General features: G+C 36.4%; 2 protein-coding genes across 2 annotated transcripts; both read right to left on the reverse strand.

The window, feature by feature from the left end:
- Positions 1 to 189: 189 nt before the first annotated feature.
- Positions 190 to 10,851, reverse strand: LOC131312920 (histidine kinase CKI1-like). Its single transcript, XM_058340945.1, has 9 exons — positions 10,831 to 10,851; positions 10,661 to 10,727; positions 6,504 to 6,598; positions 5,976 to 6,212; positions 5,082 to 5,879; positions 3,903 to 4,278; positions 3,177 to 3,757; positions 1,824 to 2,993; positions 190 to 600 (listed from the first exon to the last, which is right to left on the reverse strand). The coding sequence occupies exons 1-9, from the start codon at positions 10,849 to 10,851 to the stop codon at positions 382 to 384; spliced, it is 3,564 nt and encodes a 1,187-aa protein (XP_058196928.1). The 3' UTR covers positions 190 to 381.
- Positions 10,852 to 14,408: 3,557 nt separating this feature from the next.
- LOC131313204 (uncharacterized) lies at positions 14,409 to 17,410 on the reverse strand. The gene is made up of 7 exons (XM_058341380.1): positions 17,205 to 17,410; positions 16,992 to 17,063; positions 16,250 to 16,317; positions 15,579 to 15,729; positions 14,997 to 15,077; positions 14,781 to 14,876; positions 14,409 to 14,636 (listed from the first exon to the last, which is right to left on the reverse strand). Exons 1-7 carry the CDS (start codon positions 17,325 to 17,327, stop codon positions 14,592 to 14,594), a joined length of 636 nt encoding a protein of 211 aa, XP_058197363.1. The 5' UTR covers positions 17,328 to 17,410; the 3' UTR covers positions 14,409 to 14,591.
- Positions 17,411 to 24,111: the final 6,701 nt, after the last annotated feature.

Here is a 24,111-nt window from a genome sequence, read left to right on the forward strand (position 1 = left end):
GAGAGTATTAATGCACGATCTGGAGTCTTACTATGCCTTGCGGGTTCATAATGTATCAGTAGAACTCATTTGCATTAGACGGTTTCAACTTACGTCTGGTTCACAACTTTAATTTATAATCTGTCAAAAAAATCGAACTTTTCTTACTGGAACAGTAACACAAATATCCAATGTAAAAGAGTGCAAGTATCCATGTGGGACCCATTATTTTACGTGAATGTGTGATGGTAGAGGTCCCTGAAGCACAACGTGACAAGGAGCACTGAATAATCCCTCAATGTTCACGGTAAAAGAAAGTTAGTACTGAGTACAATGCGAACAAGTACTGCACAAACGTAAAGCGCAAATTACAAGAAATTCTTTTAACTTGGATGACTATTACTACATACTTCTATTGTTGTCAATGTACAAGACGGCTTCCATAAGTAGTTCTCTTTTGAGTGGTTTGGCTAAATGGAAATCCATTCCAGCTTTCATCATCCTGTTTGCTTCCTCTCCATTTGCATGAGCAGTTAATGCTATGATGGGTATGTGGACTCCATAATCTCTCTCCTCCTCTCTTATTAGTCTTGTTGCTTCAAACCCATCCATTACCGGCATCTGCCAGATTCAAAACATTTACAGGCTTAATTCTCAACACATCTGCACTTCCATATAGCATAGCATAGTATATAAAACAGATGAAGAAGAAGAAACTCTATGAAAGCTTCTCTGATACGACAGGAGCGTCGAATTTGAGTTAAATACGGTGCTCGAGTAAATTTTTACGGATCAGATTAAATATACGTCCGATGTAATTTCATAAACTAAGGGATATAACATGTGAGGTGTAGTGCTATTGATCTCATTATTACTCACTTTGTCCCTAATTGTTTGTCATTTTTTTTTAGAGCCGTGACAATATTAAGAGAAAAAGTAGGTGTTTTCATAAACAATAGGAATTCTTAATTTTTTTCTACACCAATTAAAATTTGTACTTTGATGATATCTTTTGAACCGCGTAACAATGTCGGAAAAAATATTAACAAATACGTCACTTTGTCACCCGAACAGTAACACAGATTTTTCAAGAGTAATAGTTTGCGTCCAAAAGTAATGGGATACTGTATTGAAAGTATCAGTTGTCGTAGAAGAGATCCGTGCTAGCCTATTACGTTTTTCAGCAGCAAGATACGATCGACTCCTATCTACTTTAAGCTTCTCTCTTTTGATGAAATCAGTACCGTAAACAAGGTATCTCCTTTGAAGGAGATGAAATGAATAGGCATATACGGAGAGGGAATCAGTCTGTGGCTGGGATCAAGAAATCCCCCCGACCCCACCGAGGTGAGATAGAGAGGCAGGACGGCCCTCGCCCCGGTGGACTGTATATAGGTAATGGTTATGTATTAAATAACCACTCTAAAACCGCATATAATGCCTCTAGAAGAGGCTATATCAAGAGTTATACTAACTCAAGGTATGTTATGTTCTAATTGGCTTTCAACAAATTACTCTTGGCCGTAAACTTTTGTACCCGACCGCAAATTGCACCTTGCTGCAAACTATCTCTTGTCCGCAGAATTTTGCACCTGGCCTCAAAATATTACTCTTGCCCACAAACTATTGCGGCCAAGAGTAATAGTTTGTAGCCAGGTGCAAAAGTTTGCGGCCAAAAGTAATAGTTTGCATTCAAAAGTAATGGATGTCAGATTATTATCGTCAAACAAATGGTCCTTTATATAGAAACTGGATGCCCTATAAAAATAGAAGTATTTAACGAAAAAGACTTATCCAGAGAGAGAGAGAGAGAGAGAGAGAGAGAGAGAGAGAGAGAGAGTTACCTCGCAGTCCATCAAAATATAATCATAAGGAAGAAGACTAGACCCAGTAGTAATAGCAGCAGCTCCATCTAGTTTCCTTGGTTGATCACTCAGACCTTCGCAAACTAACTCCAAAGCTTTCTCACCATTTTCACACGACTCAACCATTGCACCAAGCGCAGTTACATTAGCCACAGCCACTTTCCTCAACACTACATTGTCCTCCGCAACCAAAATTCTCTTCCCACCCAACGGCTTCTTCGACCCCTCTTCTTCTATCTCCACCCCCTTCTGCACCACCAATGATCTCTTCCCTCCGCCATAGGATGATTTCTCACTCCCTTGACACTCAGGATTCTGTTTTCCTCTCCCGGGTGAAATCAAATTGTCCGTAAATGTACCACCAAACTCCGGTAAAAGCATTATCGCATGGTGCAACCGCGAGCCGTGAAATGGCTTAGAAATGATCAAATCACTACTAGGCATTTTGTCCTTGTCAAGGCCTTTGGAATGGATATTCCCCAGAGCACCCGGTTTATCGATCCAAATTACTCTGCAACAACAAGTATCATGTAGGTCTCTTTTGAATTCTGCCACGGCCCTACTTAATTCTCGAAATGGACCACCACTTGTATCAATCACAAGTAGTGTGAAATTTGGAGAATTCTTTTTCAAGTTAGTCCTCCGGTTAAGAGGTGGTGGGATTTGATCGGTCCCGTCTAAGGCGCTGAGAGGGACATTTTTGGAATTGTCCCGTGATACGGCTCTGCTTAGACTCGAACTCGAATCTGACTGACTTGAGTAGCTGCGGAGGGAACCGTTCATTTTCTGTTTTACTCTTTTTAGGGTGTAGGGGAGTTGTTCCCATTCTTTGACCGATGACACTTTTACCCCTAAGGTTTCCATGAAATTTTTCAAAATTTGTTGGCGCGTTTCGCTTTGAATGAAGAGCACCACATGTGATGTCTCCTGCTTAGGGGGGCTTGTGAAGGCACGGGTGCTCGGTCCAGCTGAATGTTGGACCGAGACACTGGATATATAACCGCTATTTGACTCTGTATCGTCTTCTCTGGCATTGATATTGGTGAAGTCAATTTCGCCTGCAGCAAGGAAGATGTTGAACTTGAAACACGTTCCCTTCTCGCCAATTTCCTTGTCCATGATCCCTATTTCACCGCCCATTAGACGTACCTGACAAGTAGTTATTACAAAAGTAAAATCTAAAAAATACTGTAGGAATTAAGTACTCGCCCGATAGAAAAGGCAAGTTTTTGGCCTAGAAGACCATGACACAAAAGCAAGAAGAATGGTAAATTCAATAACTACAATGTGGATTAGTGTTGAATTCATTTACAGGTAAATTTATGTACATACCAGAGATTGAACAATTCCAAGTCCCAAGCCAGTGCCGTCATGTGTATGATCAGTTGACGTCTCTTTGACTTGAACATAGTTTTCGAAAACAGAATTTTGCTTCTCTTTCGGTATTCCTTTCCCCGTATCGTCCACCTCGAATATGAATTCCACACAATTGGGATTTTCTCGAATTGTGTTCATAGATTCTTGGCCATTTTCTGCATCATCATTCTTGAGAAATAAGCACGGAACACAGCGCAAAGGGCTGTTATGGCTAGAAGACAATATCGAGTTACCCAAATCGGGTTTTCTGGCCCGTGCTCGGACTACAACATGTCCCTCAGATGTAAACTTGACAGCATTGCTCAACAAGTTGCATAATATCTGTTTGATTTTGGTCCGATCGCCTTTAACCGTTGAGAATTTGGAGAGAGAGCTATCACAAGGATCCAGCACCACGTCTAACCCTTTTTTCATGCCAACAGGGTGATAGAAATCAACAACATCCTCCAGCAGTTGAGCCAAGTCGAATTCTTCTTCTTCAAGTTGCATTTTTCCAGCTTCAATTTTACTTGCATCAAGAATAGAATTCAAAATACCTACCCACGTACATTCCAAAAGTTGAGGTTTAGTACAACATATTTTTATGTAGAATTGTTACTACAATAGTATCGAAAGTCGGAAGACGTAATGGAATTTGCACAAAACCCTAGTCTATGATACTCCTAGTTTGCAAAAACTTACCCAAAAGATCCCTTGTATTTTCCTCCATTTGCTTCAAATTTGTATCCAAATCTGAACCAGGAGCCACTTGATCGCGACTCATATCGATCAAACCAGTGATTCCGGCGAGGGAAGCGCGGACATCGTGACTTGCGCTGGCGAAGGCGAGGCTCTTGTTCAAGCTCTTCCTTTCAGCTTGTTGAGTCGCTTCCATTTGTTTGATGAGTGCAGCGCACAAGCACATCTCTCTCCTGGCCGCCCGAATGATTAACACGACGAATGCCACAAGGGAGAGAACAATACCGCCAACCATGAGTATCACAAGGATGAAGGCGACGTCGAGGTTTTTGGTGACGAAGCTCTCTAGTCCCTTCCGTGGTAAAGCCAATGCATATACCTGAAAGAACCAAATTACAAATTAAGAAAGAAAATATATTGCTGGCATGAAATATAATAGAAGGGGAAAAACTAAAAACTTGTTTGGCAGAAAGAAGGTTATCATTATTGAATATCTACAAGGTTCTTTTATTAAGTTCAGAAAATTGTTCTTGCATAAAATAACGATCTGGAAACATTCACTTGTTTCTAACTTTACATTACTTTTGTTTTTGGTTAGCGAAGTAAAATGCTACAATACACAACTGATATGTAGATATGTACGGCACCCTACAAAGCGGCCGATCTGTCCGCTCGTCTCGGCAATTAACGGCTCGGATCTTAACCAAACAATGAACGGTTTAGATTTATATGTGATTTGCATGCGCTCTGATTCAATCCGAGCCGTCCGTGCCGAGATGAATGACCAGATCTTCTACACCCGCTTGGCAGCATCCCTGAGTGGTTGCGATTAAAGTTGTATAGAAATTCATAAAACTTGCTCATAATTAAATAGAAAATAAATTATATACACCAGCCGTGTAAAATATTTGTTTCCTACAAATCAATTATATTTCCCCATGTTGTCAAAACAGTTGTCCTAGACTCCCAATTAATAGAACATAAGAGGTGGCGCAATATAATTAATTTGGAGAAAATAAATGTTTATACCACCTGTGTAAATAATTTAATCTCAATTAAATATCATAACTTCAATCTTGAATTCCGAAAACTCATAATATCAACCTTGAATCCTTAATATTTCCACGCCGTTAATTTTTTATTTTGATGTCATAAATGCTTAAGCAAATGTCATGAATTTACATGAGATTTAAGGAGGGCAAACCGTGCACATATAAATATGGTATGTATTGTTGCACTTTCCAGTACGAAAAAACGAAGATGGAGAACATTTCGAAGAAACATACGTACCGATTGCACGCCGACGATGTCAATGGGTGAACAGTAAATCGCGTACTTCGCCTTCCGAATGATCAACATGGAACCTCTCGATGTGCCATATGCATCTGGTTTGCATGTCACATTACCAACATAACCTATTCGTGAACCACTAATGGGATCCAACATTTCGAAAGAAACCGAATCCCCGACGAGGACTAAGCGAGCGTTCGGGATGTTAGTCCCCAATTCAGCTAGTGATTTCCCATCTTTTGTAGCCAAATACAACGTCCCACCGTAGTAATCCATGCCAGAGAAGAAATCAACCAATGAATTCGCTTGAAACCCTAGAGAGACAACTGCTCTTCCACCGATACCGGCTGTATTGAGGAGCAGAAGATCTTTATCATTTTTCCATCCAATTCCTGTGGAAGCACACCCATTTGTGTTATTCAAGGCTTCTTGAAACCAACTTGTATCCAATGTGATTGCAGGATGGGTACTAATAGCTTCTCCGTATCGCTTTCCAGTGTCACGGTTCACCGGTTGAGTGTACCAATCCGAACTTACGTTTGCAAATTTTGTAGAGGAATTAGTATACACGGCTGAAATTCGATCGTTATCGGAGTAGTAGTATGAGAAGAAAAGTCCATCCAATCCGATGAATGATATCTGTGACAAGTGTGGTATTGTTGATAACGCTTGAAATAGTACCGGAGCCACCTGCATCAGAATATTACCCATTAGCATCCTTCTTCTTTTTCATTCCAGTTTCTAAATTCACTTACGTTTTGGAAACAACAAAAGAGAGGTACGAACATGAGTTTCAATTGACGGGAACGAGAGGTTTGCGCCATCTAACGATGAACTGAAAAATCTTGCTAAATTTGTTGCCGACGAATTTAATGGAGATAACAGTCGGGCTGTTTGTCCGATTTGTGATAGTACTTGTTGGTTGAGATTGCGCGAAATTAAATCAACTTCTTGTTCAACTCTTTTAGCCTTAATAATCCAACATGGGATCACCAGACTCGGAATCAACAATATTATCAAGGCCTGCAATATTCAGCAATTACATAAGTTTTACGTTAGCTCTTTATTTATCAAAATTTTATAAAACCTGAAAGATGAATAAAAATTAGTAGAATGAGAAAGAGAGAAACCCTAGAATCTTTAACTATACGTACATATCATATATTTCAATTAAACCCTACAAAAAGTCCAATCATATGTTTAGCTTCCTAGAACTTATTCAGCACTTTAAATTAAACCATCAAAATCACAATGTGGTTGAGGAAATCGGATATATATTTTTTCCACGTGATCGTTCCAGTTATAGAAAATTACCAGGAGGATGAAGAAAAAAACAGGCCGCACCACTATCAATGAACCGAGCTTCATCGAACTTGCGCGATTATTATCAAAGTTCGGAAGTATATTTTCTGCATTTTCATGGGAGGAAACTATATTAAATCAAGAGATTTGGAGATATACAAAAAAAAATTCCCATAGAGAGAAAATAAAATCCAGTAAGGGAATGAAATCTGGAGAAGATACTGAGGTTTCAATGTGCATATCTCATGGTAGCTCACGTAGATTGAACATTATTAACAAGATTGTTATCAAGAATTTCCTTCCAAAGATTTTAAAAAAAAGAAAAGAAAAGAAAATGGAAAACAATAATACCATTAAAGTTAACTTCAAAAACAATAGTACTTTTAATTTGCGTTATATCCTTTTTAATTACTACATAAGATCTGGTTCTTATCATTGTCACATTTAGGAATCATGTATTGGAAATAGTTATCTCAAAGGTTGATTTTCGTTTCATGTCATGTAGACAGCAAATTATAACTATCTTCAAAAAATTAATTAGTTGGGGACGTTTAAGGCGGATTAACTAAAGATGATATATTCATGATATATTGTATGAGAAAAGTGTGGGAAAAAATCAACAAAATTTTCTTTTGGACTTAATGAACCTTCAAAGCCGATATCGGCACATATATAACTCTTATCGGCGATACGATGTATCTTGGTACCGTAGCTCAAAACCCTTTCTCAGAGTTTTAAGACTTTTTCCATAAGGATTTATAGGCTTCCAAACATAAACCGTGAAAAGAAAAAGGAAAGTCGAAAGAGTAATTAAACAGCAACCACTCCAAATAGAAACAAGAAAAGATACCAAAATCATAAAAGCAAACAATTCATTGTACTGGGATTTTTTCCCTTTGATCTTTTGATGGTTTCGAAAAGATTATTATATATCCCGGCCGGTTGAACTGCCCCCGTTCACGGAGACATGCAAGGCTGGCTATATATACGCATGCGTGCATTTGTATATATCATTATCTTCTCCTTTCTCTGCAACCGAATCACAGAAAATTAAACCAAGTTAATAACAAGAACGACAATGGAGTTTCGAAGTGCAGAAAAGATACTCAAGAATGGTGTATACATGACCACGTACACTCAAAACAAGAAAAGATATAGGTAGGTAGAGAGATGCATGTACATAAAAGTGGGGTCTTACCTGCACGTATTGGATATTCGTAGAGTAAGGAGAGAGAGAGAGAGAGAGAGAGAGAGAGAGAGAGAGAGAGAGATGCAATGGAGACAATGGATGAGGCTAGGCTTATAGTAGTTTTGACTATTATAACTCTTAATACCTTTATAATGCGTCAGACATTTTCTCATGAATCGTGACAAGAATTGTGGGCAATTTTGATTTCACTCACATATTGGCTCCCGAAACTACCCTTACTTTTGAACAAACACAAGCTTGGGGAGACCATGTTTCTCCTCTTCCAAATGGTCAATAAATCACATGTTGTTAACATGGGTGGGCCTATTTCAGTAATTTCATGTAGATCAACCGAAAACAATAATTCTGTCCGGAACCCGAGGAACAGTACAGCCACGTTGACTTCAATACGCGTCAAACATTATTGGGAATATTGTCGGAACTGTCCTAAGATTGATCGTTTATTCAGTTGTTCTGTTAGAAGATCCCAACGGTCGAAAACACATTAGTTGTTACCGTTGTCATGGAATATTCTTGATAAGGTGTCAATCCAAATTCAAAATTTGATGAAGCGAATCTTGAGCCCTTTGCTGATTTAAAAGAACCTTGTGCCCTTTTTATATAGGCAATTGCGTTACTTTATATCGATCTTTCTAGCTATTTCGAACCAAAATACTTAACATTAGTGTTCATAGCTTTGAAAAAGGAGTATATTGTTATCGCTTCATCTAAGAAGGGATTTGGGAATTAATGGCTATTTCTTGTGAATCAGCTTTCTGCAATGATAGGGTAATTATGTAATTTAATGTCGGTTAATCCAAGGTGGCTCCATGCAGTACTGAACCCTCCAGCCGTGCACAATTATTAAATGACAAGTATGCATTAATGGAATTAAACCTAACCCCAGTGAATGCTTAGTTGGTTTAATACCCTTGATTTGATTGCATAAAATTGTTTAAAGGGCAATTTAGTGACAGCGGCAATGTTCCTTCTGATATTACAGGTAAACAATGCTCCACCTACCGAATCAACTCTGTCGAAAGACAATTAGAAGGGCGATATCGTCCTTGGAGAACATTAAACTCATTTATTCGTAGTTTAACACAGTTGTCAATCATGAAAAAAGCCATTGGAGTTTTAGCTACAACGTGTCCAACCTGATGATATCTATAGAGATGAGAACAACATTCAATTCTCGATCTTCTCAAAGATTTAAATGTGAGATAAAAAAGACAATACTGTATGTCTGTACGTATATTTTTATTTTGGCACCTAATGGAATTTTTTTCTTTTGATACCCCGAATGTTTGAATATGTCATCAAGAATACTGTATGTCCCAAATCACTTCTCCCTTTTTTTTTCCTTTTGATAACCGAATGTATATTTCCAGATTCTCACTCAATTTGGGAATGTAAATTTTGGTTGGATATTTCATCAACAATCACATTCCTATTCTTAAGATTCCCGCCATCCAAACTGAGCATGGGAAAAATTGGAAAAGAGAGAAGATAGGAGTTATGGCTCGTTAAATCATGGATGTGTCATGCGTGGAAGGCAAGGAAAAAATTAAGATGTGACGATTAGGAAAAAAATTGGAAAAGGATATGACTTAGATATGGAAATGTCACGATAGACACTCATTTAAGTGTGTGCGGGGTATGCACTCCTTTCAATCTCCTTAAATTCATGAGATTTGCGTAAAATCTTATAACACATGTTCACATATTTATAATACACATCAGAATAAGTAACCATAATATTTGTATTTTATGACTTCAAAATTGATTTTGAACTTATGTCCAAATGTTACGATTAAGATTGATGTCATGAATTATTAGTTTCTATTTCCATACAATTAAAGGGGTGGATACCGGACACACCTACACGTGGGTTGGGTATTGTAACATTTTTTCAAGAAGAGATGTATCTAAGATGAGCCTGACTCCATTAGCCCAAGCCCAATCCTATTTGTTAAGTTACTTTTGTTAGGTAGGACTATCTCAATAAACCATAATGACTTTTACATTTAAATCTAACTTTTAATCTTTTTAGTATTTTTAGTATAGATGGTTATTTCCTTATTCTTTTTACTACCCTTGTTTTTCTAGAAAACAAAACAGGAGATGAGAAAAAGACATGAGGGGATGCCAAGTGAAAAGTTTCAGATGTTTTTAAGAAAAGAGAAAACAATATATCGTGGATTTTTTCCCTTGCTAGCACTTTTTCCCTTTTGAGGCCGGGTAGATAAACATAAATCTTCTGCAGAATGTTGTGTGTCAAGTGTGATGATGCATGGGTGGGGGAAAAAATACATGTCTTGCACCTAAATCTCGTAGGTATTTTGTTTCTCCAAAATATTTGTAATGATTAAGCATGTCAATAAACTTACATCAACATACATCTTTTTTGCTGAGAGAGAGAGAGAGAGAGAGAGAGAGAGAGAGTATCAAAGGTTCGGGACTAAAACATTACTAGTATTCATGAATGATTCCATATCCCAAAATAGGTTCACCCATAGATTCGCTAAGATCTATATCTATGAATCGTGATCCAAATCAAGATTCTGACAACTAGCTAGGTTAATTTGTACGTTTTACACAAGCAGCAGAGTGCCTAGTTTTTTGGGAGAATTTTTCATAACTCTACTATACCACTTTCCAAATCCATTAAGTCCATTTCTAAATTCTATAACCTCCTAAGTCCACTAACCTATTAATAAGGATATAATAATCTTGATTAGTCTAATATACCCCCTGTTTTGAAAAAAAAAATTGCCCCATTATTTCCTCAATTTCAAACATATCCATTTATCCATTTAATCTCTCCCCTTATAAAGCCCCAGCCCATTCCTCCCCCCCCCCCCTCCAGATGATCCAGCCCATTCCCCGTCCCAGCCGCTGGTTCACTCCTCGCCTGCTCGCCGCGGTGCACTCCTCCTCCTCCTCCTCTCCGCCCTTCGTCGCCATCCATGGTCATTACCACCATGGCCGAGTTCTCGCCCTCCATCACCGCTACCACCGTCGCCGACACCTTCATCATCATATATCTGTTCAAAACATCAGGTGCCCTTCCAAATCGTAACAAATAACTCGATCTTCGTCACCTTGTGTCCCTCGGTATGGTTCTTTACATTTGAAGGGTTTATACACCAGTAAAAGCATAAGAATCATTCTCTACCTTCCTTTATCCTTTTCTGTGAAGGGTTATATATTCAGATCTGTTAAGGTTTTTTTTTTTTATACGTTTGTTTAGCTGTTGTTGGGTACCATATATGGTTATATGTTCAGATATGTTAGGGTTTTGTTTTTTGTACTTTTGATTAGCTGCTGTTGGGTAACATATATGGTTATATATATAGTTATACATGGTTATGGTTGTATATTTATGCATATATAAATATATGGTTATATATTCAAGTCTATAAACGGTAGTCCAATTGCACTAAAATTGTTTTTTTGGTTGCTTTTGAATGTTTTTTGTACTTTTTTTGCTGCTGTTAAGAAACATATATGGTTATATATTCAGGCCTATATGGTTAACATATATGGTTAATTTAGTGTTTTAATTGCGAGTATATATGGTTATATCAAACTTTGATCATTATATGTTCTATTTTATTGAATTGGTCCGCGCAGCAGCCTTACTGACTTAATATTTGTGCAGTTGTTCAAAGGGTGAAGTTTATTAAGTTACATGTGAAGTCGACTGTGAAGAAGGCAACGGTGACAAAGGGAAAGAAGTTACGAGATCTCTTCTTCTTCTTTTTCCCATTTTTTTTAGAGTTAAAAAGGACAGAATCTCATATATAACGTTATAAGGTTATATGTTTATTTTTTGTCACACTTATTATGTTTTTTTTTGTGTATTTATTTATATGGCAAAATAATACACATAAGGTTGTTTGTTTGTTTTTGCATTGTAAACATACATAAAATTATTTATATACAGTGATCAGAAGCAAGTCAATGAAGCCGCTGCGCGGTCCAATTCAATAAAGTAAAACATATAACGTTATATGTGAGTTTCTGTGCTGTGAAACTCCAAAAAAATAGAACATATAACATTATATGAAAGCTGCTGACTTGTATACCTCCCAACAAAAAAAGAACATATATTGTTACTCGAAGCAAGTCATTGAGGCCGCTGCGCGGACCAATTCAATAAAGTAAAAATATAATATTATATGGGAGTTTATGTGCAGCGAAACTCCAAAAAAAATATATAACATATACCATTTTATGTTAATATATGTAGGTTCAGATGTAAACGTAGAATGTTATATGTTCTTGTATTATAATTAAGAAGAGATTTCAAAAACTCATATAACGTTAAATGCGAGCTGATGAATGAGTACATAACGTAAAATGTAAGTATCGTACGTTAAATGAGAACTGATGAACGAGTATATAATGTTATATATGTACAATTACGTTATATACAGTGTATCAGAAGAGAAGAATCTTTTGTCGCTTTATTCCAACGTAAACTGCTGGGATTTCAAACGTAGAACGGATAATGGGCTAAAAATATGGGATTTGAATGGAAAGGGTAATCTTCTCTCTCTCTCTCTCTCTCTCTCTCTCTCGTTTGGACTCTGTTTCCCTTCTGGATATGGGAACAACGTGAATATGAGAGATTTTATAAGAGTGGGATATGGGAGATTTTATAAGAGTGAGATATATCAGATTAACAGTTTTTAAAGGTAAGGGTATTTTGGTCCTGAACTAATTCATTTTTTAATTGAATTGGACTTAAGGCCTCACCAAAATCTAATTAGTGGACTAGAGGGGTTATGAAATTTAGAAATAGATTTAGTGGGTTACAAATATGCTATAGTGGATTTCCCAACAATTTTTTATAGTTTTTTTAATGAACATTAGTTCTTCCAATTGATTATTCAGTTTCTCATGAAGCAAGTTTTCTCAATTGAAGCAATTTATTACTCTTGTGCAGTTGTGTGTTTTACGTGAATATGCTTCAATCATGAAGCTACCAATACAGAGAGAGAGAGAGAGAGAGAGAGAGAGAGACCTAATAAAATTTGTTGCACCTAATAAAATTTGTTGCAACTGATCATTAATCGTACCAATTGTTTTGCTTATGCTTCATGATTTGTGCAAATTGTTAATACAGTAATTAGTTTGATTCGTTGTAGACATGCCCTAATCCTAGCTATTTTCTCCTTTCATGTCATCCTGTGTTGTTTGGACCTCACTCCACAGGACTTTTTCTTCTCATCCAATCCTTGGTTGGATTCTCTTCCCTTATTCCCAACTTGACATATTTTTTTTAATAAAACTTTTATTGTCTATCAAAAAAAAATGTCATCTTGTCCCTCAAATTGTTTGATCGACAAGAGTGAGTACTATTAGAACACTTAAATTAACACTTCGGAATAGAAGTTGAACTCCTGACCTTTTCTCCAGGCACCTAAGTGCAGTACTCGTGATGCCATTAGACTAGGCGTACGTAATGGCTGCGAATTGAAAAGATTGAGTAACAAGTCTCTTATCCAACTTTAGATTCAAGGCACGGCAAGATTAAGGAAAATTTTTCTTGACATATACGTTGTGTGCATCACTGTATTTGAACACTTTAGTTAGGTTACTTATGGGTATTCACTATTCACTATTTGTAGGTCTCCTGACTCCCTCCTACCTGTTCCTATCCCCGTTGTTGAATACTACTCTTACAGGTATCAGGATCAAGTACATATGTACATCTAACGCACAGCAGCAGCAGAAGATTGCCACCAGATTCTCTCTCTAGATCTCTCTCTCTCTCTCTCTCTCTCTCTCTCTCTCTCTCTCGCTCTTGCTCTCGCTCTCGCGCGCGCGCACGCCTTACGTTGGCGCATATGACTTATGACAGTGATGCAATGGTGATCGGATGCTGTTGTTTCAACTTCAAGGAAGCTTTATTAATGTAGTGGAGTATTTGCTTTATTAAAGTAGTACAGTATTTGTTTGATGAAGAACAGTTTCAGAATTTTGCATTAGTGTGGCACACAAATTAATAAGCTTGCCTGTATGTTCATAATTCTTTAATTAATAGTACATTTTATGCGAAAATTAGCTCTCTAAGAAATAGATCAGACAAATATCATCATAATGAACATCAAGATTAATTTTATTGAATCACTATCATAAATTTATTTTGTATAATTTAAATATACTTAAGAGTAGGGATCGGATCCTCTTCGGTCTAAGTTTTGGACCAGAGAAAACAGTCCAAATATGGACCGTACATTGGAAAATTATTGAACAGTTCAGATTGCGACTGTCTCCTTTTGATTTAGTCCAAACATAAACCGGAGAGGATCCATGTCATTAAGAATGTAAATATTTATTTTACAAAATTGAGTTGGGACGTGCCTCCGTCGGGACCCCGCTTGGGTCTGTCTCAAGTCCCCATCGGAGATAGTATTAATGTAACTACTTGCAATGAAAATTCAAACCAACCAACTGGAAGGTTGTTGGCCATGACCAACCTTCGTACAAATCTGGCTAGGTGCGTTGAGCTAACCTGTTATTTTAACTAGTAAATTTATGCATCTATATGCCTCTCACTTTGCACCATCTAAATAGTAGTACGTAGTAGTTATTTTTATAATTCAGGTGTCCGGGACAGCTTACGTAGAACCTCGACTAATTCTTAGGAGCAACTGAATACAGGACATACGAATATATATAATTACAGGCACAAATGAAGGGAAATGGTGCTTTAGTTTTAAACTCGTGTGAACTCTATGGTAGTACTATATTCATTTCCCCCAACAAAAATGGGGTCAGTTTCAATTACATGAGCAATGATATGCATATTGCTCTAAGTAGAATACAAACACTGGAGGCTCTGTTGGACAAAAAAATAAAATAACGAATACAAGTGGAATTAAGCAAAAGGAAATCTCTCAGGTGTGTAGTTGAATTCTGTGATGTCCAACTCCTTCATATACCTACCAAAACACACGAAAGGAATGACCCAGCTCCGGTTAGCTGTACAATTTCTGTGTAAATATAGTCAGACGTGCGTGCGATTCACTCCAAATTGTTCAAAGTTTGCACTTATAATTGAGAGTGATCATTCAAGAATTGCTAACCTGATGTGGCCGGCTCATACTATTTTGGATGGCCGTGATTATTCGAATGAACATGAACATAGGGAGAACAATTCCGCAAGCCCGTATAATAAGCAACTGCAGAAAATCCACACCAAGTAAAAGAGACTTTCTGATTAGGTGAGGTATTTGTCCCTTCATTTGTGGTTAAGGCAAATTTGAGTCGCAGAAGTAGTGCAAGAAGACAATTTTACTTACAGTCATAAGTGTGAATGGGTAATTCCCTGTTCCTCCACTGACTATCGCGAGTAGGTCTCTCACCAACAGGAGAAGCATAAACTGCATGTCAATTTTACATAAGAACTTTTTCATTAAAAAAGAAGTTATTTTCGAGAACCACTGAACTATTTGAGTTTCCAAAGTTACACTCCCCAACACGTCGATATGGAGGGTAATGTCTATCCACCTTAATGTTCTGTTTCAATAAAAGATTTGTGGAAGAGATTACAGCGTGAAAGGAAAATGTGAGCGAACAGAGTTGGACGCCAAATGAAAGTGTTACATTTTTCCAGAGTGGATAACAGTTTTTTTTACTTCTATGCCACAGCTCCATATGGTTTCTTCAACCTACTCTATTTTTGTACGGCTTTTGGGTCTTTAGTGGCCACATAGTCAAGTACACAATAATTGGAGTCTACTTAAAAATTATACAAGCCTAAAACACTAGGCGACCCGAGTGCTTTTTCACCAATTGACTTTGTGTAACAGCGAAGACTCTCTTTCTTCCATGTGGGGTGCCTTGAATGACTCAGCAAAATTTCGGAGAGAGAGAGAACTTACTATGAGAGCCATGGTTCTGCAGTAAGTGAAACGGCGATTAGCCTCCGACGAGCATTCAGGGTAGTTGGTCTCGAGCATCCGTTCTCCGGCTACGGAGGATGATTCTGGATTTCGGATCTCCATATCTCTTCTTGGAACTTCCAAACTTCCTCTGTTAATATCAACAATGCGTACACTTTTTTCAGTTTTTTTAATGCATTTTCTGTGTTTACCAATAATAGTATTTGAATGAATAAAGCAGTGACTGCTTGTGCATACTGTGGATCACATTTTTTATAAAATAAACTTGAACCCACATGGTCGGGTTTCGACGTAATCATGTGTTTAGTAGTAAGTAATGCATTTTAATAATATCGCGATCACCAGCTGTCAATCCAGTAAATTAGGCACTAGGACTCACTGAATGCGATTGAACAACATGAATGAAGAATCCTTTAATTCGTTTGCTTTTTTCAATTAATGTAAATTAATGGGGAGTTTTTTCAAAAAGTCTAGGAGAGGAGGCAGGGCCAGGGTGACTCCCTAATCCCTATAGCCCTTTTCATGAGTTATAGTAATTAAATACTCCTTAGATAGATGACGCATATACTATATCATTTTACAAAACGCGTAATGGATTTTATTAAATGATATAATAATATTGAGATGTTATTGAAGAAAACTACTCGTACCTGATAGTCACAACGGCATCAACCAGCTGGGATATTTTGGCAGGAGCTGTGTACCCAGGTTCAAATTTCTGCAACAAATAAAAATGTCCCTTTCAATATTAAGGACTAAATTATTGACACAACCGTTGAACTTAAAATTCAAACTTCCAGAGGAGAGAGAGAGAGAGAGAGAGAGAGAGAGAGAGAGAATGAAAAATAAAAAAGAAAAAGATTTGTGTAGCTTATAATTGTTGTCATTGGAAGCAAGAGTAGATACGAATAGACATAATAAATACAAACTAGACTACTAGCTATATAGAATGTACTACTCGTAGTATATTTTGTATTATGCACATATCCTGTTTCTTGAAATAGAAAAAAAGGAAGCTTCGGGCGAATATGGGCTATTTTAGTCTCCAAGAAAACACACAAAATCCACGACAACAGGTTTCTTCATATCAGTCATAAATTTGAAAGAATACATGTAATCGAAATGATAACCAAATACTACAACAGTTATGCCAATTGAGGTTGAGAAAAAAATATAATTTTGAAAAGACAAATCGGAATCGATGAAAACAGAGTTTGGATAATTCAAACACAAGACGACATCTAATTAAACCCATTTGAACCACACAAACACTGCCCAAAAATTCATAAAGCCAAAAAAAATGGACTCTTCCAATTTTTTCTGTTATAGAAATAAGAAAAACAGAACAGAGAGCCCATGATCATATTCCTCTGCGGAATCAAAGATTCAAACCTGTAGACAAATTTCACAGATGGTGTTGCCCTTTTCGTTACACCACCTTTGTATGCAATCTCTGTGCGCAAACTAAAACACATAAAAAAATAAAATAAAATAGAATCAGAATTCTCTAATCAAATAAAGTTTCAAAATTAGCAAATGAAAAAAGAAAACATTTTCTTGGCCCAGTTCTTCGGTCGGCGATATGGCCTATGTTTGTATGTATACCTTGACAGTTCCGGAGCAAGCACAGGGAGCTTCCAAGCTCTTACAGCTCTCGAACTCTTCTTCGTGGCAGATTCTACAAGAACCTGATCTCAAATCCTCCACTATCAACACAATATCTCCCATGTTTTCTTGGTTTCTCTCTCTCTCTCTCTCTCTCCCTCTCTCTCTCTCTCTCTCTAGTTCTGCCTTCGTCCGGTGTTTTTCTTGGACTTTAAATAAAAGGAAGTAGTTGAAATACCGGTACTGCCCTTGAATTATTTATTATACTACGCCACGATAATGAGAGTACGGATAATGGATTTCTCCACTTGGAATAAATCAAGACGCGGTTAAGGAAGCTGGAACCCATCTCAAAGGTGTTGACCACGTAGCTATGTTACACGTGTGCGCATACAATAATAGTGGAGTACTAGTGTACTACATTCGACACTTTCAAATTTCTGAGTCAAGTGGTTGCAGGCAGGCTATACCCAGCATTCCTTTGAAGATGAGCTTCACTGGAAAATTTCTGAGTCAAGTGGAGTATACTACTGTATAAAAAAAAACAAAGAAATTGAAATTGTATTCCATTTAATTATGTTTAGCTAAATTATACTCCTTGGCTCCTTGTCACTTCATTTTATATTCATACCCTTTTGGATTTGTACGTCACATAAGGATGATTCTTTTTGCTTTTTCTGCATAAAAAAATATCCACAATACATTAAAAACTAAAGAAAAAGCAGAGAGATAGCATTATTGGATGGGAAAAGTGAGATAAACAAGATACCGGTTTGCCATTTATAGTTTCTCCATTTTCTCTTGATGCTTTCCTCTTATTCTGTTTAATCATTGTATTCTTTTGATTATTAAATTTTTTGCTGTTAAAAAAAAGAGAGGATATGGATGGGTGATTTGGCCTAACTTTTATTTTTCAATTACTTTTTTGTTCCTTAATCATATGTTTGTTTTTTGTTTTTCAGTTTTTTTTTTTTGTATGATTGTTCATCTCAATGAGAGTACTGTAAAATGTAAAAAATTAGAGAATAAATTAGTTACACCGCTGGTGTAAACATTTGTGCCACGTTACCATGTTTTATTAATTGGGACCACTGTTTTGACACGTGTCGTGATGCAATTGATTTGGAGGAAACAAATGTTTACACCGGCGGTGTAAAGAATTTATTCTCAAAAAATTACTCCATAATCAAAACCTTTAAAAAGTTCGCTGAAGACAAATAATAACAAAAGTTGGTTTGTTTTGCAGCTTGTTTGTTAGCTGTCAAAATTTTAGAGGGGACAGAGGCATAAAATAAGAGGTTAGATATGATAGAAATGGGATTATTATAAAAAGGTCACAAGTTATATGGAGTTTGTTTGAGTTTTTTGTCATAATTTTTTACATTTTACACTCATTCCCTCGAAACGAACCAATAATGCATAAAAAATGACTCAAAACTAATAAATGCCAAAAAATTGAATAAAGATAAAAGTACTGGGAAATAATTATTAAGCCCACCCTGAAGTATAGTAGTACTATAGTATTTGGACCCCATTATTATTATTATTATTATTATTATTATTATTATTATTATTTTATATTAGTCGTTCTGCAATTTGAACTTCTCTGAGCCTTTGTATGTCTAGGATTAACGGTCTTCTCAGGGGGAGGGGAAAAAGAAAAAGAAAAAAAAGAACAGAAAGAGATCTTTTTGTCAAGAACAGAAAGAGATCTAGGATTAACGGTCCTCAACAGTTTCGAGTACCAGAAATTTGAAATGTGGGGCCCCGCTACTAGTACTTGCAATCTAATGACCATAGAAAGAGAATGCGACTCTCCATAGGCAGCAATCTCATGGGACCATTTTTACGCTCAATATTTCCTTCTTCTTCTTTTTCTTTTTTTTTTTGAGTCAGCGACTCTCCAGCTCCGTACCGGACCGATTTCAAAATCTAGTGGGACTGTAGCTAAGGCTTTGCCGTTTGAACAAAATCAATTAGTGAATTAGGTTTGGCAAAGAGTCAAAAAGTGACCGATCATATAGAGTGCAGTTTCCGGTGAAATTGTCCAGAAGCTACCTCCTTTTTTTTTTCTTTCCCTTCGAATTTTTACAATGAATCTCAAAAAGGGGGGAAATTGTCCATATAGGATTATTTATATAATTGCTGACAATTTGTGCTTATCCCCTCCTCGATCTTATCAACACTCTCTTCCTCTTATCTTTTTCACTGTCCTCCTATACTAAAGAGAGCTGCTTATGGTACAGCAGTGGGGGTACAGCAGTCTCGTACAGATGGATTTTGCGTTCATCTCGAGTTCCGCAAAGATGATCGGAGCCGCTCATTTTATTCAAAACATATTGTTTACGGTCCTTGTAAAAAATCATCTCAATCCGATATCGGAAAAGGCGTTTACGAATCATCCAACTTTGCTTCAGAATTTAAACGCCTTTTTCGATTGAGATGATTTTTTACAAGAATCATAAACAATATGTTTTAAACAAAATGAACGGCTCCGATCATCTTTGCGGGATCCGAGATGGGCGCAAAACCCATCTGTACGGGGCTGCTGTACCCCCACTGCTGTACCTCAATCTTTACTGTATACAGAAGCTTTTCTCTTTCTCTTTCGAGGATATACAAGTTCAAATTGGAATCTTCTTCTAAATAGAGTAGATGGGCAAAAGTGACACAAATGGCAGCAGCCCATGGACCCAACACCATCGATGGGCTCGCCCGACCTTATTAAATGGGTTCCATTAATTTCAAAGACTTTTGACAAATTATTTCTCCTAAAACGCTTGTCTTAGGATAGTTAAGAAATTTTAGACGAGTTATTTTTGTCGCCGTTCAAAATATTAGACAATTAAGAAAACTAGTCTGAATTTTTTAATAACGATATCATAAGTAATGAATAAGCAAGACGTCAGCACTATATGTAAAGTAATAAATACTAGTACAAGATTCGAAAACTATTTTTAAGTTAGTCTTTATTTGTCAAAACTAATTTGTCATTTATTCTCTTTTTATTATGTTCTAATTGTAGAAGAAGACTTCTTTTTTTCTTTTTTGGAATCACCTTCCGATGACTTTGTATTCACTATTTTGGGAGCTTTTATACCAACGGACAACAAAATGTCAAAAAAGGCGAAATGTGAGAAATTGAAAAACATAAACGAATTACTCTTCACCATAAAAATCGACCATATAGGAACCCTTTCTCTCTTTCTTTCGCTCTTCTAATCAGTCGAGTTCACAAGTGCTTTGAAAGGGGAAAAAAAATCGTTTGAATTTAAAATAAACCCTTAAAAAAGAAAGGGCAAATTTTCGTAGTCGTCCCTCTAGTTTTACGGTTGTCTCAATTTTGTCCCTCTAGTTTCAATTGTCTCAATTTCGTTCCTGTAGTTTGTTTTACGTTCCAAATTGAAAAAATCGTTAACACTGTTAACGAAACTAACGGAAAAATACGATTAAAAAATTAAGTGCTCCAATTTTCAATCCGATTGAACCGGTGCAAAAATCTTATTTTTTTGATCATTTTATCCTAGATGGTTGTAATGATTTCTTGGGTCTAAGGCCTTTCAACGAGCACCCGAAGACTCCTTATTTAGTTTCAGGGCTCTCTTAGGGTGCTCATTGAAAGGCCTTAGATCCAAAAATCCATTATGACCATTTAAGATAAAATGATCAGAAAAATAAGATCTTCACGCCAGTTCAAATAGATTAAAATTTGGATTACTTAAATTTTTAACTATATTTTTTAATATATAAACGGTGTAAAAAAATAAGTGTTCCAATTTTCAATTCGTTTGAACCAGTGCGAATATCTTATTTTTCTGATCATTTTATCTTAAATGGTCATAATGGATTTTTGGCTCTAAGGCCTTTCAATGAGCACCCTAAGAGAGCTCTGAAACTAAATAAGGAGTCTTTCGTTGAAAGGCCTTATAGCGAAAAATTCATTACGACCATCTACGAAAAAAAGATCAAAAAAATAAGATTTTCGCACTGGTTCAACCGGATTGAAAATTGGAGCACTTAATTTTTTAATCATATTTTTCCATTAATTTTGTTAACGGTGTTAACGATTTTACCAATTTAGAACGTAAAATAAACTACAGGAATGAAATTGAGACAATTGAAACTAGAGGGACGAAATTGAGACAACCGTAAAACTAGAGGAACGACTACGAAAATTTGTCCAATAAAAAGAAAAGGAAAATGATTTCCATCCTTATCTTGTATATATAAATTGTTCAAGCATAGCGGCCGGCACTATAAATTGACATTTTTTTCCCAAGATTGGACGTTGACTTCCCAGTGTCCACGTATTAGTAGGGACGGTGTTCACATTATTCAATTAAATAAACTACAGTAGCTAGGAGATCAAGCATAAGAAGTGTGATTATATCCGTTGACACATATAAAATTGATTCGTTGAGGAAAAAAAAAAAACTATACTGTTCAACAAAAAAAATATGTTAGAGAAAATTTACACGACGTAATAAGAATGTTTGAAGTTCGCAGCCGAGGAGAGGACCGAGAGGTAATTGCTTGTGTAATTTTCAAGAAATATTTAAATATTTATCATTTTTATTCATATCATATAAGAATTCATTCTGTCCTTTTTTTCATGCTTATGTTTTCATCCTCTTAGTGTATGAGTTCCCTCTTTTGCACTTTAATGAGATATGCATACATATCCATACATATATGCCTGTATATTATACCTACATTAGTGGGATTCAGTAAAAATCCATACATATAGGCCCGTATATTATATCTACATTAGTGGGATTTGATGTAGATTAACACCCATCAATTATGGATACATTAAAGGCTTATTAGTAACTTTAAAACATACTTGGGGTAGATACCAATCCCACTAACTCCATTTCCAATGTGTTCAAATGAAAATTTAAATTCAAACGAGTATATACATGCAATACATTCACATTTTATTAGTAAAGTGTTCAGAAATCATGGTTAATTAACTTAGATTTCATGGCAAGTTTACACCATGATTGGTATAGAGTTCAGAAATAAATAGGGAAAATATATACACGTTCTAATGTTTTCTACATTAAAGGGATTGTGTTGAAAATCAATCTAATGCAATTAGGTGAGATATAATAGGATAGTTTCAAATAATATAGATATATATACACGTTCCTATATGTTTCCACCATTAAAGAGATTCGGTTGAAAATTAATCTGGCATGAATCAATGGGGTAATCGAATGATTAATTGGACGATTTATCATGTTTCTGTAATGAATTTGATTCCTCAATTGTGTGGGTTATGTTCCATGATTTCAATGAAAATATTTTGGGAGTATGTCATGTTCATTAAATCGTTTTCAATATAGATTAGGAACAGTCATGGAAAAGCTGAAATAATGATAGTAATTTAACCTTGAAACGCTGACCATGATAATACCTAATTTGATGGTAATTTAACCATGTTTCATGGAATAAGTTCAATTGAACATGATTAGTACATTAAAAAATATGGTCAACTTATCATGTTATATCAACCAACGCCTGTTTTGGTGGAATATAATCCATGGTTCATGAAATAAGGTTGCAAACCAAAAAGCATTGTCAAGTGATGCAAATGGCTGGTCAAATGATCATATTATACTGGCCTAGATCAGTTTCCTTGCAAGTTGGCCAATATTTAATGGTAAGTATTTCATTTGACATGGTCACTTTGTCATGCCAGTTTTGATGGTTAATTATCCAGCCTTGAGTGGTCATGAAATGGACATGAACGATCATGAAGACAACTCCATTATGGTAGATTTTCAAGTCCATTATTGAGAAAAATTTGACAAATAAAAATCAAATCTGCTTAGACGTAGTATACCATGAATACAAATCTTTATGTTGTCACCATCAATGATCCACCTTTTGCATCGCTGACCGCCGGCAACTCAAGCCCAGCTCGCACCAACCATTGGCGAATGTTTTCTAGCCACCGGCGACTCTTGATGGATCTTGAAATCCTCTAATCTGATATATAGTGGTTGTTTTGGGCCTTTACCGTAAAGTCAACACTGTTCCGGCCCACTCCAACGCAATGGAGGACGGTGACGGCGAGATGGGTGATGGCGATAGAGGATGGCGACGATAGGATGGGCGACGGCGGGATGGGCGGTGTTTTTTTGTTAGGACTTGTGGAACCCATTTGTCAGTAAAACAAATGGAACCCATTTGTATATATATAACTGTTTTCCAATTTTCAAATCCCAAAAATCTCGGTAACAAATCTCATTAATTTGTTACTTTAGCTAGGAACTCTTTTTCCGGGAGGACTTGTAGAATTAAGTTTAGGTCTCAAAATTCAATACTACTATATATATACATTCAATTTCAGCTTAACTAGGGGTAGATTTGGGTTTTTCAAAATTCTGGGATGATTTCATAATCGTTTGAAATGACAAGGATGGAAACATAAGTCGTATATGGGCTGAGGATGAATATTTAAGTACCCCAATTTTCAATAGAGTAGGATTACGAAAACTTAGAGCATCCCCCGGTAGAAAAATTGAAACACCCAGTTTTAAAATACTAGTAACTTTGAGTAAACATATGCTTCAAATTATTAATCCAATTCTCTAGTTGTTTACTGTCATTTATATTTAAAAAACATGTGGAAAACAACGGTCAAACACCAAATTATGCAAAAAAAAAATCAAATAATTACTAGTGTACAAAATTTAGTCGAGTTTATGGAAGCAGACCGGCCCATATTTGGACATAATTAATTGGGGGGATATGCGTCTAGTCTGCGATGGGCTGGGCTTCAGTTCAGGAGTAGTGAAAAATTCTATGGAAAGGCTTGGTGAATATATTCCAGACAACACACCATCAAATTCCCGAGGCCCAACCCAAGAAATACCAATTCTCGATGCGCTTGGGTCCA

The sequence above is a fragment of the Rhododendron vialii genome, chromosome 13a (genome assembly GCF_030253575.1).
Source record: "Rhododendron vialii isolate Sample 1 chromosome 13a, ASM3025357v1".
Taxonomy (NCBI): Eukaryota; Viridiplantae; Streptophyta; class Magnoliopsida; order Ericales; family Ericaceae; genus Rhododendron; species Rhododendron vialii.

Coding starts and splice junctions, on each gene's coding strand:
- LOC131312920 (XM_058340945.1), bottom strand. CDS start 10,851: ATGATTCTTATGCTTTTACTG. Junction 6,213..6,503: donor TTTTTTTCTTCATCCTCCTG/GTAATTTTCTAT, acceptor TGAATATTGCAG/GCCTTGATAATATTGTTGAT. Junction 5,880..5,975: donor TCCCGTCAATTGAAACTCAT/GTTCGTACCTCT, acceptor ATTCTGATGCAG/GTGGCTCCGGTACTATTTCA.
- LOC131313204 (XM_058341380.1), bottom strand. CDS start 17,327: ATGGGAGATATTGTGTTGATAGTGGAGGATTTGAGATCAGGTTCTTGT. Junction 17,064..17,204: donor CTTGCTCCGGAACTGTCAAG/GTATACATACAA, acceptor TATGTGTTTTAG/TTTGCGCACAGAGATTGCAT. Junction 16,318..16,991: donor TCTGTGAAATTTGTCTACAG/GTTTGAATCTTT, acceptor TATTTGTTGCAG/AAATTTGAACCTGGGTACAC.